General features: G+C 40.9%; 1 protein-coding gene across 1 annotated transcript in view; it reads left to right on the top strand.

Annotated features, from left to right (window-relative positions):
- LOC101519617 (contactin-associated protein-like 5) overlaps nt 1-16,587 on the top strand; it is a 384,664-nt gene that overhangs the window by 348,242 nt on the left and 19,835 nt on the right. The window contains exon 22 of the mRNA XM_058664176.1: nt 509-596. Coding sequence (XP_058520159.1) covers nt 509-596 — 88 coding nt within the window. The remainder of the gene's footprint in view (nt 1-508; nt 597-16,587) is intronic.

Here is a 16,587-nt window from a genome sequence, read left to right as displayed (position 1 = left end):
CAGACTGTATACCTAGATAAAGCGATGGAGCTGCAGTTAAGAGCAAGCAATGTAGGGAATGTGCCTAGAAATGCAGATCCTAGAAACACCTGAAGTCAGGACCATCTGTGTTCCGGGGGGGGGGGAGGGGAGAAAGAAAAGATACAGGAAATGAGTGTGTGTGTCCCATTTAATGTTAATCATGCACAATTAATTCCTGAGCAGATGTCATTTGTTGGCTTGTTTCTCAATCTGGAACAAAAAATATCTGTCAAAGAACTGTATAGAATTTCCCCCGGTGAAAACTTGCATCAAAGGCCACATTTCACACGACAGAAAGAAAGAGGTATTTTGTGTATATTGCAGGAAAATTAATGAGACTTTTCTAATCTCTCCTTAGAGCAGATCCCAGAGAGGAATCTGCTCTGTTTGCCCTGTCTGTGTTTTTCCAGGTATTTAAGGATGAAAATGTTTAAAAGCCTTTCACATATAGGTCTCACCAATAGCTCTTTGTTCTGTTTCTCTGCAGGTGGACCAGCATCCCCAGCACAGCTGTAGCTTCTCCTTGGAAGCCAGCCTCAGGACCGCCAGGTCGTTGACCTTGGGCAAAGTCACAGGTTAGCTGCTTCAGTCCGCGCCCTTACAGTGGGCTCCGTTAACATACATAAACAAACAGATCAGGTGTTGATGTGGTGATTCCAATCTGGAGCCTTAAGCTCCATCAAAAATGTGCTGTTAAAATTGCTGGTATAGGAAGAGCTGAGATATGTGTGTGTGGCAAGGATGCCGCCTGGGAGAGTCATCATTTTATAGTGCTTCAGATGTTGACAGAGGTGCAATCAAAGTAATTAAATCATCAGTTTTTTTATTTTAATTTAGATGATGCTTACGTAGTTGACCAGGATGGGAATGATGGAGAGTCAGGGAAAAGCGAGTGTGATCGTTGTTGCCAAGTTTTCCCGTTCACTGCTCACTTTTATTACCAGGTACACACAATTTGTGTTTCTTTCCTTCTTATATCTTGAATGTTTCTCGTCTTTACCAGATTAGGGAAAATTTCATTAATCCTTTATATGCAAATAAAATGCTCCTTATTTCACTTTGATTCTTGGAAGATAATTTTGGTAGACATACAACTCAGTATTGAAGGACAGGTGTTCTCAGACATTGAGAACTCATGCCGTGCTGTGATGGGGCGCATTGGCACCAACTCCTATGAAGCAATTGCACACAACCGTCTCTCCCCAGCTCTGCATTCAGTGGCGTGGTGAGAACAGCTTGCAGTTTTCCAGATAGAGAGCTCACGCCTTGGAAACCTGAAATACTGCTGATCAGTGCTGCTCACCCCTGCTGCTGAGGGCCGGTTTTTAAACTGTTTCTCATTGCATCATTGGCTGGTGTCTTTCGGCTTCTGTGGTTGTGATGCAATCATCCGCTGTCAGTCTACCCAACTTTGGAAGTGCTCTGACAACCCTCATGCCTTCCAGTGCCAAGCTACTTTTAAGGTCATTCTCTCTCTCTCCCTGTGGTACATGGCTTTCTGTGTTATGTTTGGCTCTAGCTTTCTGATGTATAAGGCTTTTCAAAGACCTTTCTGGATATTTGCTTTCTTACTGACTCTATTCATTAGTTACCACATATCTATGTACCTGGTCCACAAACATTATTCATATAAATCTATTGATTTTCAAACATTCTCTACTTAACAAGTATTGCTTATCCTTTTTTTCCTCTATTCACTTCATTTAAATGGGAATTAGATGAATCTTCGTTTTTCTAATTCTAGCCTTAAATCACTTATCCTGTTTTGAAATATCCACTTATTTGTATGAAACAGTGACAGTGAGTAATCTTCCACCTGCTGGCTCACCTCATGGGAGGCTGCAATAGCTGGAAGTTCCAAATCCAGGAGCCCTATCCTAATCTCCCATATGGATGGAGGGAGACCAGGACCTAGGCCACCTCTACTCTTTTCAAGGTGCGTTTTCTGGCAGCTGTATCAGAAACATGAAAGCTGGGTCTTGAACACACCCTCTGAATTGGGGTGCCTGCAGCACATGCAGGAACTTGACCTCAAGCACCATAATGACAGCCTACTCTCTTTTCAATGAAGTATTTTTGACTGTGCCATGAAAATCACGTCTGGACAGCTGACCTGGTTTAGTATACTGATTCACAGTCTCACCACTCATGCCAATTCCAATTTAATCAATTTCAGTCAATCATTTTTCACTTGTTTTATTTAAAAAGTAACATTCTTTCTTTAATTATTCCTATTTTCCATTTTGAAATTTGGCAGTGATAGAGTTTCCTCCCTTCTCCCCGCCACTCCTTCTCCCCTCCCCATCATTCCCTATGTTTTTTATTAAATATATATATATTTTTATTAATTATTTTGCATTATGTGACAGTTTCATAGGCTCTGGGAATCCCCCCACCCCTCCCCCTCCCCTCCCCCCTGGTGGATTCCTCCACCTTGATGCAGTATTCAGTTCTAATTCAATCAAGATTCTTTCCTTGCAAACATATACCAAGCATAGAGTCCAGCTACTTATTGTCCAGATGGGTTGAATAGTTTCTTGGGGAGACCATTTCTGGTCTGAAGTTAGAGCTGGTAGAATATCATCACAGTCAATTAAGAGTCCCAATATAACATCAACAGCAACTTGCAACATTATGGAATTGACATGGTTTTGAGTAACCAGTGTATTAAAAAGAAAAAAAAAAGCAAGTCCTAACCACAACCTATGATTAGCTCATTGACATTTCAATTTTAGTTTATATACAGGACCGGCTGCTATATACCTTCAAATGGCTATAAGGTACCATTCAGCTGTCTCGTGTCTATTTCATTTTAGTATTTAGCCATTTGTTGTGTTGAAGTATAATTCTGCTGATCTTGGCAGACTTTAGGACAATCTAGACTGGCTTGTAACTCTAACAAGATATTTGTCGACATTTAAGGTGCAGAACATTTTTTTTGGGGGGGGATGTGCAGGAAAATCCTCAACACCATGGTGAGGAGTGACTAATCTTTGTGTCCCACCCAGCGAGGCATGAGCCAATCCATGCCAGGTCTTTCCTGTCAGATTTCAAGCTCTACTTTCTGTTGTTTGTCTATTTATTTTAGTTTTTTTTTTTAGTTTGTATGATTATTTGTTTGCTGTGAGGGGTTTTCGAAGCGATCCTGATGGTCATTGCAAGGGAGGGTGGGGGTCCAGAGGTGGAGCCAGGCTTGGACCAGAGAAAGCTCTCCTCCCTGGTCCCGAAGGACATTTATTGTTCTTCTGTTTCTGCGGACCGCTCAGGGCTTCTGGTTGTCTTTCCTATGACGTTGGTTTCTGCGCGGTAGTGTTTGGACTTCTTCCATCCCCTGTGGAAGCTCCGGTTGGGGGTGGGTGACCTCAGAGTACTTGGCCTCCTAGGGCATCCAATTCCCTGTGGCCTCCTAGGCAGTTGGGATATAGTCCTTGTTGCTCGTATTAACAGTTTGTGGTGAAGGTCTGGGAGTCTTCATGGTTGGGATCCAAGCTTCCTCCTTATCACCTGCTCCACTCTGGAGTGCCCCCCTGCTCCACGCACATGACCTCCTGTTAAAAGGTTGTCATCATTCCCTATGTTTTATAGTAAATGGTCCTTCACCTGTAATCTTGACTCCAACACTCTGTGCTTTACGTGGGTCATGACACTGTTGCTAGAAGTAATGGTAAACAGTATAGTATTCTGTTTTCCAGACATATTTAGAAGTTTCATTTGGGGCTTACATCTATTCCAGAGTTGTATTCTGTTGATTTTCTTTGATTCCTGATACACTACTTTCCATTACATCCTTTGTGAAATTACAAAAATATGTTTATTATGTTTATTTACCTTTATGTTTTTTTGTTTTGTATTTTAGAGGCTGTCTTAGAGCAAAAATATGATATTTGACTTTTGAGGACTGACTCATTTCACTGACTCATTTCTGCAATTGGGACCACTTGGTTGCAAACAGTAACTTTTTTTAACAGCAGAGTAGTATTCTGTGGAGTAGATGTGCCACGACTGCCTCATCCAGTCCTCCTTCAATAGGAATCTAGGTTGTTTCCATGTTGTTTGATGGTTGATTATGCTGCAGTACATACAGGTGTGCAGGTTGCTTTCTCATATGATATATATCAGTTCTTTTGCATATATTTCCAGGAGTGGGACTGCTGGCCATATGGTAGGTGAATTTTCAGTTGTCTGAGTATTCTCCATATCAACTCCCACAGTTTCCCAGGCCACAGGCAGGGAGTTGAATGAGACATGGGACAGGCATGAAATGAACTTGCACCCATATGAGATCCCGGAGGATGCAAGTTGAGGATTTAGCCACTTGGTTATTGCACTAGAGCCATCTTCTGGTGTTTCTCTCCAGTTTTTAAAGTCTTCTATTTCTTTTTTCTAATGTTTTCTAATTTTTATTATAGAGGTAATTCACAGCTTTTGTTAGGTGAATTTCAAGGTATGTAAGTGTTTTCTCTGTTATTTTGAAAGGAACTGAACTGATCAGTTTTTTTAAGCCCTGGAGTTTCATGTGCACACTAGAGCCATTGATTTATGTTTATTTTGTACCCTGTCACCTTAATAAACAATGTTATAAGTTCCACAGTCTATTTAGTCTTTTGGTTTTCTATGTATAGATTCAGGTCATCTCTAAACAGAGACAATTTGACTTCTCCTTTTCTAATTTTAATTCCTTTAGTTTCTTTTCTTGCCTAATAGCTAATGGCAATGTCTTTGGATTATGAATTTAAGCCATTTGTTTTCAGGGTTAACATTGAGAGGTTGTGCTTTGTTGCTGTCATGTTTACTTTGGGTTTTCTTTGCTTAACTTTGGTATTTTTTGTGGGCTTTAAGAGGAGATTTTCCCTTTAAAGGGAAACTAACTTTCTTTTTTTCTGTTTCCAGCACATTTTTGAGTGACATTTTTAGGGCTTGCCTAGTGTTTGTGAAACATTCATTTCTTTCACTCTCCTCTCACGTCTGGCTTGTGTTTCTTGCACCATCTTCCTCTTGTGCTGCTGGCTGGAACTTCGGGTGTTCTCAACAATTTTCCCTTGTGTTCACAGCTCTTGGTTCTCTCCCACGTTCTCCAGGGATCTTTGCTCACTTTATATGGCGTTTCCCTTTTCCAGGCCTGTTCCACACCTGATTTTCACTTGTTGTTCTCTCTGTATTCTCAGCTGCACCTTTCCACCCTGATCAGCCATCTTGTTTCCTAAATAACTCATTCTTTCATAAACATACTTATTAAAATAGTCTTGCCTTTACCTAGTTTGTTGTATGAATGTCTGAGAGAGAGATCTGGTAATTCATTGTCCCAATGTTCAGGAGCACTAATCTCTGAAACGGGAACACGAAACTCAATATGCGTTTCTTGACATGGGTGATATTCACTCCAGTACTTGGATCATCATGTGTTGCTCTCCGAGGTTGGAGTCTGGATTGGGGTGTAGCAACGAGGGCCTCAGCTAGCACAGACTGTGATGGGGGATGCTCATATCAGCCTGCTATACACCACTGGCAACTTTTTAAAATATTTTATGCATTGATCACCTTAATGGTTATTGAGTACCTGTCTCCAATAATTCTAATACTTGAAATCTACTAGCCTCAAATCTGTTCACTTCTGCTTTCTAACTCTCTAGTGTAGAGATTTGCTCTTTTCTCTGTGTTTGCTTCTGATGGATGACAGCTGCTGCCATCAGTTTAAGACCATTTCAATTTCTCAATTTTTTTCTTTTTCTGAACAAATAACGAGCATAAATGTGAGCTTTAGGCATGCGTAAGTTCAAGTTGCTGATTAAAATAAAAAATGTCATTATAACATATATTTTCATGATTGCTTTTATTACAGTTGTGTTGTTTTTCCCTGATTTTCTTATTCTGAAAGGTTTGCCAGCAATGGATAGGTCATCTGATTATTCTCTATTGTATTAGGTTCACTAAAATTGAAAATTAATGTGAGAGACTTGGGTTCTGTGTCTTGACCATTCAGAGGCTCTGGACCTGAAATTCCCACTGTTTTGCATCACAGCAGTACTACATTTCCCCAAAGAAAACCCTAATTCGATTTATAGTTTATCATCTTGCTATTATGGCCGCTGTCATAAGAAGCCTCCTTTTCTGTAATTTCAGGAAGGAACTACAGAATATCCACTGATTTTGACAAAGTCAAAATACTTTCTCAGGTCCTGTTTGTTATGATTCCCAAGGGTAGCTAATATATTTCATGTCATTCATTCTTCATTTCAACCACATCAGGAAAGCCTGGGGAGGAATGCTACTTAGGGCTTTCTTAAAACATGCCCTAAGTCTGTTTGCATGACATCTGCTTTACAGTTTGGAAGTGCCAAACATTCCCCATAGGTGTCTAACTCTGTGCGCATCATTCCTGTGCTTCTTCCCACCTTTGAATTGAACCAACAATGGTACTGATAAGAATAAACTTTAAAGCAGTATATGATAAAATATTGATGAATGCCTTGTCACTTGTTCATTATTAATTTCAAAGGACTAGGTTTAAGACAGAAAGAACATCTAATGAAATATACAAGTTGTGCTTAGGGTAGAAGATTATTGCATACTGGACTTTCTAACTATACAAATGGATAATAACCCAACTAAGCCAAAACATCATTATCTAGGAAAATTCCCTCATTGGAGGTGGTGGGAGGCAAAATTAATAACAGGCTTATTTATGAAGCATTCTCATGGTGGAGATTCCTTGAAAGCAAGGGAGGCAAGGCTCACACATTAGAGCGAGAGTGAAGCAGGCCTGGAAGAAACAAGAGTGGACAGTGGAAAACAGTGAGAATTGGGGACAGAGGCAGCCATATTTCGCAAATTTGGAAAAGATTGGTAGGACATTTTCAAACATAAAGCAAACATTTATAAATGTTTTTCTTTACAGTAAGGAACAAGGAAAAATTGTGCAGGGAATATGTTTTCTTTAGTTCCAACAAATGCATTCCATGCTAACACAAAACAGGTTTGTTTTCTCTTTTAAGATTTGCTTATTATTATTGGAAAGACAGATACACAGACAGGAGAAGAGACAGAGAGGACGATCTTCTGTCTGATGATTCACTCCCCAAGTGCACATATCCAAAGTCAGGAGCCAGGAGCTCTTCTGGGTCTCCCACACGGGAGCAGGGTCCCAAGACTTTGGGCCATCCTTGACTGGTTTGCCAGACCATAAGTAAGGATCTGGAGGGGAAGAATGGCTGCCCAGATTAGAACCAGTGCCAATATGGGATACCAGTGTGTGCAAGGCAAGAACTGTAGCTGTTTGGCCACCACACCGGGCCCTGTTTTCTCTTTTTAAGATGAAAGAGCCAAGTAAAAATTCTGGGACATCACAATGTTGTACGCACCTATTAGCAGTTATGAGTTTACCTGTGCTTTGATGAAGAAAATAATCTTTTTTTTTTTAATGGGGGGAATCCTAAGGTTTAGAGAACAGCCTTTGGAGAAGGAAGACAGAATCATATGCCCCAAGACCGTGTTCTTGTTTCTCTACAAAATATTGTACGCAATGATAAGTCATGGAATGCTCGTTGCTAAGTTTTTTCTTTTTTTTTTTTTTAAGTTGACATACTCTGATTTTCAAAGAACAGTACTTGATTCTGGCATATTGCATTATTATGCTCAAGAGAAAATAGCCTCACCCACACACCAATCAACCACGCCCTCACACACAGATGCACACATATATACAATGCTATATATACAAGAGAAATGGAAAACAAAGTGAAGAAAGTCATCCCTTTGGAAATAAATGATCCATTCCTGGAAAACTACTCAATTCCATTGAAAGTTGAGCTCAGCTTGGCTTTCCTCATACTCAAAAAGTATTGATAAGGGGGTTCAATGTCTCCATCTAACTTGGCCCAGTTACAGCAACATAGACTGTCAGACTGATTTAGGAATTCCAACAGCTTGAAACTTATAAAAGAAACTTCCATTTCTGTTCCTGTTCAAACTTAGATTTTTCTGGTCATCGTTTCTCCTGTTTCTTTCCCAATAGGTATCATTATATTTGATCACAGAATTTTACGATATTCTAAATTCAAGAATTATTTTCCTGAGATGACATCCCTTGAATATTTAGAAGTGTTAGCTTTCAAAATGTAAAAATATGTTCAGTGTTTCATGGAAAGGATTATAGGAATTTTGAAATGTAATTGTCAGATTCTGCACAGAATCTAGCTCGTTTGGAGATGGCCACGCAGCACGCATGCACTTGCCTGTGGTTTTGATCCCTTAAGCTGGAGTCAGTCCTTATTACATCTATAGAACAGGCTTCTTCAGTTCTTGACAAGCCCTCAGGTCAGAAGGGGAAAGATTCTGTGTCCGGGGCAACAGCACTATGTTGGTGAATATTCCAAGCATCACGTAGGGGGTTGCACCTGCATTTTTTAGAAAGCACAGCAGAATTCATGCATCTAAATTAGAAGGGCATGCTGGATAGCCCTCATTGCGGAAGCCTGTCTTTTACTTTCTTTTTCTGAATTTAGATGGAGTCTTTCTGAAGGTTCAAATTTATTCTGTTAATATTCACCTGAAGGTGAAAATTCTGAATAAAAATCTTAGGCTTTAAAAGAATCTGACCCCTGCATATCCTTCCTATAAATAATTATTAAGGAGCCTAGACCTATGACCATGGACTTTCACCCCAGCAGGTGCTGAGAGGCACTGGAGGAACTCTGCGTCATGCTAGGCATGCCAAACAAGAGCTCCATTCCCGCCAGCAGCATGTTGTGGTGGCTGGTGGGAGGGCAGGCAGCTTAGGCCCTCAACTGGGATTTTTACCCTGCCAGATGCCAAGAGGCTCTGATAGATCCTTGGGTTGTGCTAGGCACAGAAAACAGGAGCTCCACCCCCTTCAGCAGCACGTAGTCATGGTTGTGGGGAGGGAAGGCAGCTTAGGCCTGTGACCAGATGCTGAAAGTCTCTGGTGGTTCCTTGGGTAGGGAAGCTAGGGAACCAATGGAACTGTGTGATGTCCTCTGGCTACCAGCACTGAGCTCTGTGTACTTGGAGTTATGGACCTATAAGGTGTTTGACAGATGACACAGTTGGGACAGTGTAGGGACCTGTGAGTTCATGTCCAGGTGAGAATGACTCTAAGGGACTTCCATGGACATTGCCACTGTTCTAGCAGGCAAATAAGGGTACTGAGAGTGACTGAGACTTCTTGAAGTCCTCTATTTCTTTTTTTAGTGTTTTGTAGTTTTCTTCATAGATGCCTCTCCTTAGGGCTAGTTTCAACAATATATTGTCCACTAGCCTACAGGTTGATATTACTGACTGCATGTGTTAGCAGGTTCTTTGTTTACAATCATCTGTGCCATTCCCTCCATCAAGTTTCAGTCCCAGATGCTTGTGCTAGGCTTCCACTACAGTCCCATAGCCCAACTCCTGATCTTGTGCTGTGGCTGTGCCATTGCCTGGCACAACCTTTATCACACTCCTGGTTTGAGCACTGCCCAGGATTAGGGAGATGGGAGCTACCCAAAATAACTGGATTCTCTGTGCTGCTGGTCTTGCTGGAATCTCCTGGCCATGAGGTTTAAAGGCTGCCAGAATCTATTTTCATTGGAACCTACTATTTTTTTTCTGTGAGACAAGTGCAATGCATTGAGCTGGAAGTGAATTATCTCCTGGTTCAGCACCTGCACAGCTCACTCTTGTTCTTATAGCCCCACAACCTTTACCACAATATACAAAATGGCACCTGATGTGGCAGTGGTGGATACTAGGCCTGTTGGCTGTTAGGTCTGGAGGCCACCAGAATCTATTTTGTGTGGAACCTCTAGGATGCCAAGTTCATTTTCTTTTCCCTGTGGAACCAGCACACTGTGTTGAGCCAGACATGGGTTCTCTCCCAGCTTAGATCATGTGGATCTCATGTGGAGCTCATGTGGAGCTCACTGTTTTTCCTTCAACATACATCTCCCTTCCAGCAACCTTGCCAGATACTCATACAGCCTTTTCCTCAATACACAAAATGGCACAGTATGTGGCACTTGTGGGGATCTCGGTCTGCGTGGTCTTTAAGTCTGTGAACCATACGTACCTATCTTGGGTGAAACCTGTAGTATGACCAGTCAATATTCTTTTCCCTGTGGGACCAGTGCCAAGCTTCCATCCAGAAATTGGCTAGTTCCTGGCTTAGCACATGTTCATGTTGCTGTTGTCCCTCCAACCCCACAGCCTTTTCCTCAGCACACAATGTATCACCTGATGTGGCTTTGGTGGGGATCTGAGCTGTGAAATACACCCTACTCCTGCATACACCAGCTTGGGCTCTGCCACTCTGCTTCTGCTCATGCTTGAATCATGCGAATCAGCAGCATGACCAGTTCTATGCGTGGGTTCAACTCCTGAGCTCCCAGTAAATTCTTCCCACCTGGCAACTGGTGGAGCTCCGATCATAAATTACCGACCACCACTGGGATATCTGGTCACTGCAACACCACTCTATGTCTCTGCTACTTCCCTGGATACAAGGGGCTCCAGGCGTCACTCCTCCATATATCTTTCCTCTCCTATTCCTTAGATTCATGGCCTCTCTGTTTCACCTTGGTTCATGATTCTCCATCCGTTTAAACATGTGTTTTACACTATGCCACCCTCTTGTTTCTCCTTAAATGTCTATTTTAAAGAGAAAAAAAAAAATCCCTTGAGACATAGTGTTAGGAGAACAAGTAACCAAGTTACCATAATGAAATACCCACATGATAGTCTTGATCAATATATCACCTTCTCTGTGGCTCCATTTGCCTTTCTATGGCTATTCGGGCATGCTTTTCATAATAATGAGGGTGAAGTTAACAACTTTAAGCATCATCTCAAGGACAAGAGATAGTCTTTTTATAATAAACGTGCCAGAAAAAAAAATCCTGGGATGTAGTTTCCCAAGATTACACTGTGGTAGCTGATTATATCCAGGCATTGGGAATGCATAGAGATGTCCACTCTATGTTAAGCAAGTGTGTTGGCACCATGGAAAGGCTATTTCTCAGAAGGAATCTGGACCTTTCAATGAAACGTGAGCTTAACTGTGGAGGAAACAACTCTAACATGTGGAGCATTTCTCTCATTGCTGTTTTACTCACCTTCTTTCAAGTGGGACAGAACATGATGCTGTTACAATAACAGACTAGAAATTGTGTGTACTATACATCTTCCTGCCTCAAATTGTAATATTTTGTGTAATTGACCTATATTTCATTTAGATAATTCTTGCCTCAATGTCTCTGAGTAAGAAAATATAAAATGCTTCATATTTGTTCATTTAAAATGACTTTCTTCATTGTGAAGTGGTGCCTTTTTTACTACATCCTGCGATGTTATTACATCATGCAATATCAGACTTTGAGTTTTTTCAACTTTCTGGTTTGCTTATTTTTAAAATGTTTTATTTGGTTGAAAAAGCAGAGACATGTGTACATTTCTCTATGTTACTCCTATATAGGCCACTTACATATGTCTGTATATTTCTATATGTAGATTAGATACAAATATAGATATAGATATAAATGTAGATATAGATCTACAAAGGAAGAGCTCTCATCAACTCATTCTTTCCGCAGATTCCTGGAAAAAGTGAGAGTGGGCCATGTTTAGATGTGGGTACCAGGAAAGCCATCCAAGTTGCCCATGTCAATGACAAGAATCAATTGGGTGGGACGTCACTGCTGCTACTCAGAATGTGCGTTAGCAGGAAGCTGGAGTTAGGACACAAATGCATTATGTGGGAGGCAAGAATTATAATTACTAAGATAAATGCCTGCTCTCTGCTTTTTAATTTTCCAAGGAATAACAGGACTTCTTCCGGAAAGCCCATTCTGTTTTATTCTGTTGAAACTTCCCGCAACAAAGTCTTATCCATTCACATGATATGAGCCTAAAAATAAAGCAGTTGTAAGACTTTTGTAATGGAGAGAGTATAGAATGTTTTTGTATGGGCTAAGTGTGGAATGAAAATTGATCTGGGATTCTAACTGCAGCAATGACTAATGTGACCTAGCCAAATTACTTATTGCATTGGGCTTTAGTTCTCTTAATGAAAAGACAATTTATGTTTTTCAATTCTGTGTTAGTATTTGGATTAGATCCTAATGCTGCTGATGTGACTGCTATGAGGGCCAACAGTTAATGGCAACATTTTAATAACAGTAATGGTAAAAATGTACATACAGCACATCAGGTCATTTAACTCAGCTCTTTCCCTGTTGAGATTGACATTGGATTTGCTTTTCTTCCGGAGATAAAAGGGTTTCCTAGAAGAGAGATAATGGCTGCCCACTCCTTGCCTGTTACAGCTTCAAATTTACTTGTCCTTTGTGCTCTGAATGGATGGATGAGACAGTTAGTATGGCCATGGCAGTCACTGATAGAGAGAGAGAGAGAGAAAGAGAGAGAGGGAGAGAGAGAGAGAGAGAGAGAGAGAGAGAGAGAGAGAGAGAGAGAGAGATGGGAAATATTATGTTAGTGAAGGAACTATATTTTAAGTGTTAAGCTCAAACCAACCAGATATTATTCAAGCTTATATTTTTGAAAGGAAAGTTGCATGTGATGGATTGTAACTATCTGACATTCTGTGGCCCAACCAAGCCTAAAATCATAGAATGTATTCTTATAACTGGGATTGCAGGCCCTATCCCTGGCTTTAATAAAGCATGATGTAATCATAAAGGTCCCAAGACAGAACCTAAGTCTTACTTTGGGTTATATCCTCCTTACATATTGGAGTTCCAGAATTTATGCTGAAGCAATATCACAAATACCACAGTGAGGAATCTAGTTGGTTTTATGCTATGTAAGAATGTGTGCAATGTCATTGCTCCAGCTGTCGTGAGGTCTGTGTGTGTCTCCATGCTCCTTATATTAACAATGCTTTCTCACAATAGTCATTACATTGAGGTAGAAAAGTGATTGGGTTCTGGGTGCAAAAGGCACTTTCTGTCCCGTCACTGCTAATGGCACCTCTCTGCGCCTCATAGTCCTCCTCTATGAGGTGGCAGCTGTATCATCTGTTCTACTGGATTAGTATGAAGATAAGAGATGGTGAATATAGAGTTCTGAGACCTTATGCTGCTGGAAAACAGCAGCAGTTGTTAATAAGCTCGTGCAACCACACTCCCTATTGATTTTCCTAAACTGGTATCCCTCTTCTTTGACAATGGTGCTGTTATCAATGTGTTTGCCCATTGCCTGGGGTATCTGGGGCAGTGCTTTCATTTCAATGCTGACAAGGTAATGAAATGAAGAGAATCTGAACTGAGAGTAATGAGCTCCCTGCACCAGCCTCTGAGGGCCTGTCACACCCTTGCTGAGAAGGAAAGCACCAGCAGCTGGATGAGCACAGATTAGAATTCAAGATGTTTCCCCATGAGAAAAAGGAGCACAAAGAGGCAAGGAAGATCAGGGAGGATTGCATGACTTTGGAATTATTGATTTATTCATTTTGGTATAGGACATCTCCATCCATTGATTGGCTCATTCCCCAGATCCCCAATGTTGTTGAGGTGGATTGAAGCCAGACCAAAGAACGTACTCCACATGGTCTAAATGAACGGTAGGAACTCAAGGACTTGAAACAACATTGTCTCCTAGTGCATACCTTGAGAAGAAGGTGGAGAAGGGAATCAGAGCTGAGGACAAAACCTGCTTTAAACCTTAAGCCAAACTCCAATCTATGGATTTCTACTTTTGTAAGAGGCCATTGATAATGATGTTATGCACTAAAGCACATCTAAATAGCATGGAGTTCATTTTGCCACTTAAACCTGAAAATATTTCAAGACTCCACTTCTGAAAGTGACTTGTTTGGAATTTCCCTTTCAGTTGCACCATTATTACTGTTAGCGTTTTCAGAGCTAAGATCTTGTGGCTAATATTGTGAAGTTTCTACTTTGTGTATTTCATAAAGACTCGTGTTGCCTGATTTCTGTTGGAAAAAATAAGTCAATAATTGTGCCTTGAAAATTTCTGGTTTGAGCTCATTTTCTCTAAATCAGACCAAATATTTGGTTATGTGCCTCACCTGTCCAATTTGTTTCTTTGCCATTTCCAAAACTCTTGCCTAATGTATACCTTTGCATATGACATGTTTCTCTTAAAAGATTTTTTGGGATTGGCATTATGGTACAGTGGGTTAAGTCACCAGCTCCAATGCCAACATCTTATATTTGAGCACCAAATAGAGTTCTGGCTGCTCAGTTTCTGATACAGTTTATTATTAACAAACCTTGGAAAGAAGCTGATGATGATCTAAATGTACAAGACCCTTGTCACCCACATGGGGCTCTGAACAAGGCTCTGGATTGGCTCAGATCCAAGCATTGCAGTTTTGGGAAAGTGAGTCATTGGATTAAATTTCTCTCCCTTTTTCTGACTTTTCTTCTTATTATTGTTCTGCAATTCAAGTAAATAAACTAAATCTTGGCAACATTGGGTATATATTTATGGATATATATATGGATATATATATATATCTGATATATATATATATTGATAGATAGCTATTATACCCATATATTATTTGTAAATATTTAATCCAATGTACACTTAGAATTATTTATTCTTATTAGAAAGGCATATTTACAGAGAGAAGAAAACACAGAAAGCTCTTCCATCTGCTGATTCACTCCCCAAATTGCCACAATGTTTGCAGTTGAGCCAATCTGAAGCTAAGATCCTGCAGCTTCAATCAGATCTTCCATGTGTGTGCAAGCTCCCAAGGCTTTGGGCCACCCTCCACTTCTTTCCCATGTTACAAGCAGAAAACTGGATGGGAAGTAGAGCTGGATGGGAAGTACAACACCAGTCCATATAAGATCCTGACACTTGCAAGGTGAGGATTTAACCATTGAATCATCATGCCAAGCCCAGTGTATACTTGATCAAATATTACACAGAAAGCAATGTAATATATGAAAATTCTAAAGATGTACTGCTGACGAAGTCTTCCTTTAAAGCCTTAAAACATCCAGTTATGAGGATAAGGCCGCATGGGAAATTTTGTTTTATAGGCAAATTGCACATTCTTGGTCTGGCCATTGCCCATGTTTAATGATGAAGGGCATATACTGCAATGGATAGTTATGGCCTGTAATCTGGTTCTTTACACACACTCAGGTCTCCAGGCCTGCTCAACAAGGACGGGAAGAAGCAGATTCAGTTGCAAAGCAGGGGCTTCAGTTTGTAACCCTCAGTGGTGATTTTCACAGACGCATGTGCCCTCTCTCACCCCACCTTGCATTTCTGCATAGCTCCCTGCCTATGCTTCTTCTCTGAATATGTAGATGCTTCCCTGGAGAATCAGTGACTTCTTTGTTATTCACGTTTGTATCACTCCCACCTCCAAAGTACAGGACTATAGACTCTGTGAACGCCATATGCATTGTACAATTTAACCCTTCTGATGATGCAGGCTGTTTTTAGTGATCAAGGAAAACACCTGTGTTCATATTCATAGTCCATACTCAGTGAAGCATTCTTGTCTTTCTAAAGTGATCAATTTCCAGGGATGGAGGAAGATAAGTTATAAAATCTTGGCCAGTTGAGATGGTCGGTCACACTCAACCACTCCCCATCTAGGTGTTGTGAACTACTCACTGGAACTAGATTCAGGGCTTTGAATGTCAGATGAGCAGTTAGACTCATGTCTGCCGTGAAGACACCAGCTAACAGCGACCCTGCATTTGTCCTTTGGGATGACCCAAAGTTCATCTGAAGGGAAGAAGCTGAGAATGGACTCCTTGGCAACTGGCAAGAACTTAATGGCTACCTGCCAGAGTGCAGAGCCCAATAGGTAGATGTACTGACAGGACAGGAGAAGAGTGGGTAGGCTATTTCTAACTATAAAAATCCAGTGGAGTACCTGAGGACCCAACGTCCTGTGCCAACAGTACTTATAAAACAACTGATCTTTAGGGAAGAGTGTTGTATTCCAAAGGCATTATAAGGCTAGAGATCATAGAAATGTAGAGGAGAACCAAACCATTTGTGACCAGATGCTGTAACCTCCTGATCCTTAGTGGATGCCAGACCCTTCTATAGGAAGGTGGCAAATGAATATTAGCTAATGAAAAGCAGCAGTGTCTGTCCATTGCAGAGGATAATGTAAACATGGAAGTCCCACCAGCAGTTCCAGATGCAATGTCAGGAAGAGCATACTTGTCACCCATGCCAACCAGGCTTCACATGCTCACATGACATGTGGGAAGTCAGAAAGATGGTCATGTGTGTCAGTATAGAAAATCTCCAATGATGTGGATTAAGGTTTTGTATACTGAGTCACAAGAAAAATTCCTAGAGGTTGACATAGGGTATCAAAGTCAAGCTATGCTTTCTCAACACTATGTGCATGGTTTTGACCTCTGTGTGTATGCACATTAGCTCGTGTAGGGGATTATGTGTGCATATGCACACCAGTATAGGCAGACATGTCTCATGCTACACACTGTAAGAACATGAATGTGTGTAAAGATCTCCATGCACATCTTTATTAGTGTGAATACATTCATGTTTTCATATGTGTGCAAGGATATGGGTATCTAAGCTAGTGCA

This window comes from Ochotona princeps, chromosome 5 (genome assembly GCF_030435755.1).
Source record: "Ochotona princeps isolate mOchPri1 chromosome 5, mOchPri1.hap1, whole genome shotgun sequence".
Classification (NCBI taxonomy): Eukaryota; Metazoa; Chordata; class Mammalia; order Lagomorpha; family Ochotonidae; genus Ochotona; species Ochotona princeps.
The sequence above is the reverse complement of the archived record's forward strand: the minus strand, read 5'-3'. Positions and strand labels throughout refer to the sequence as shown.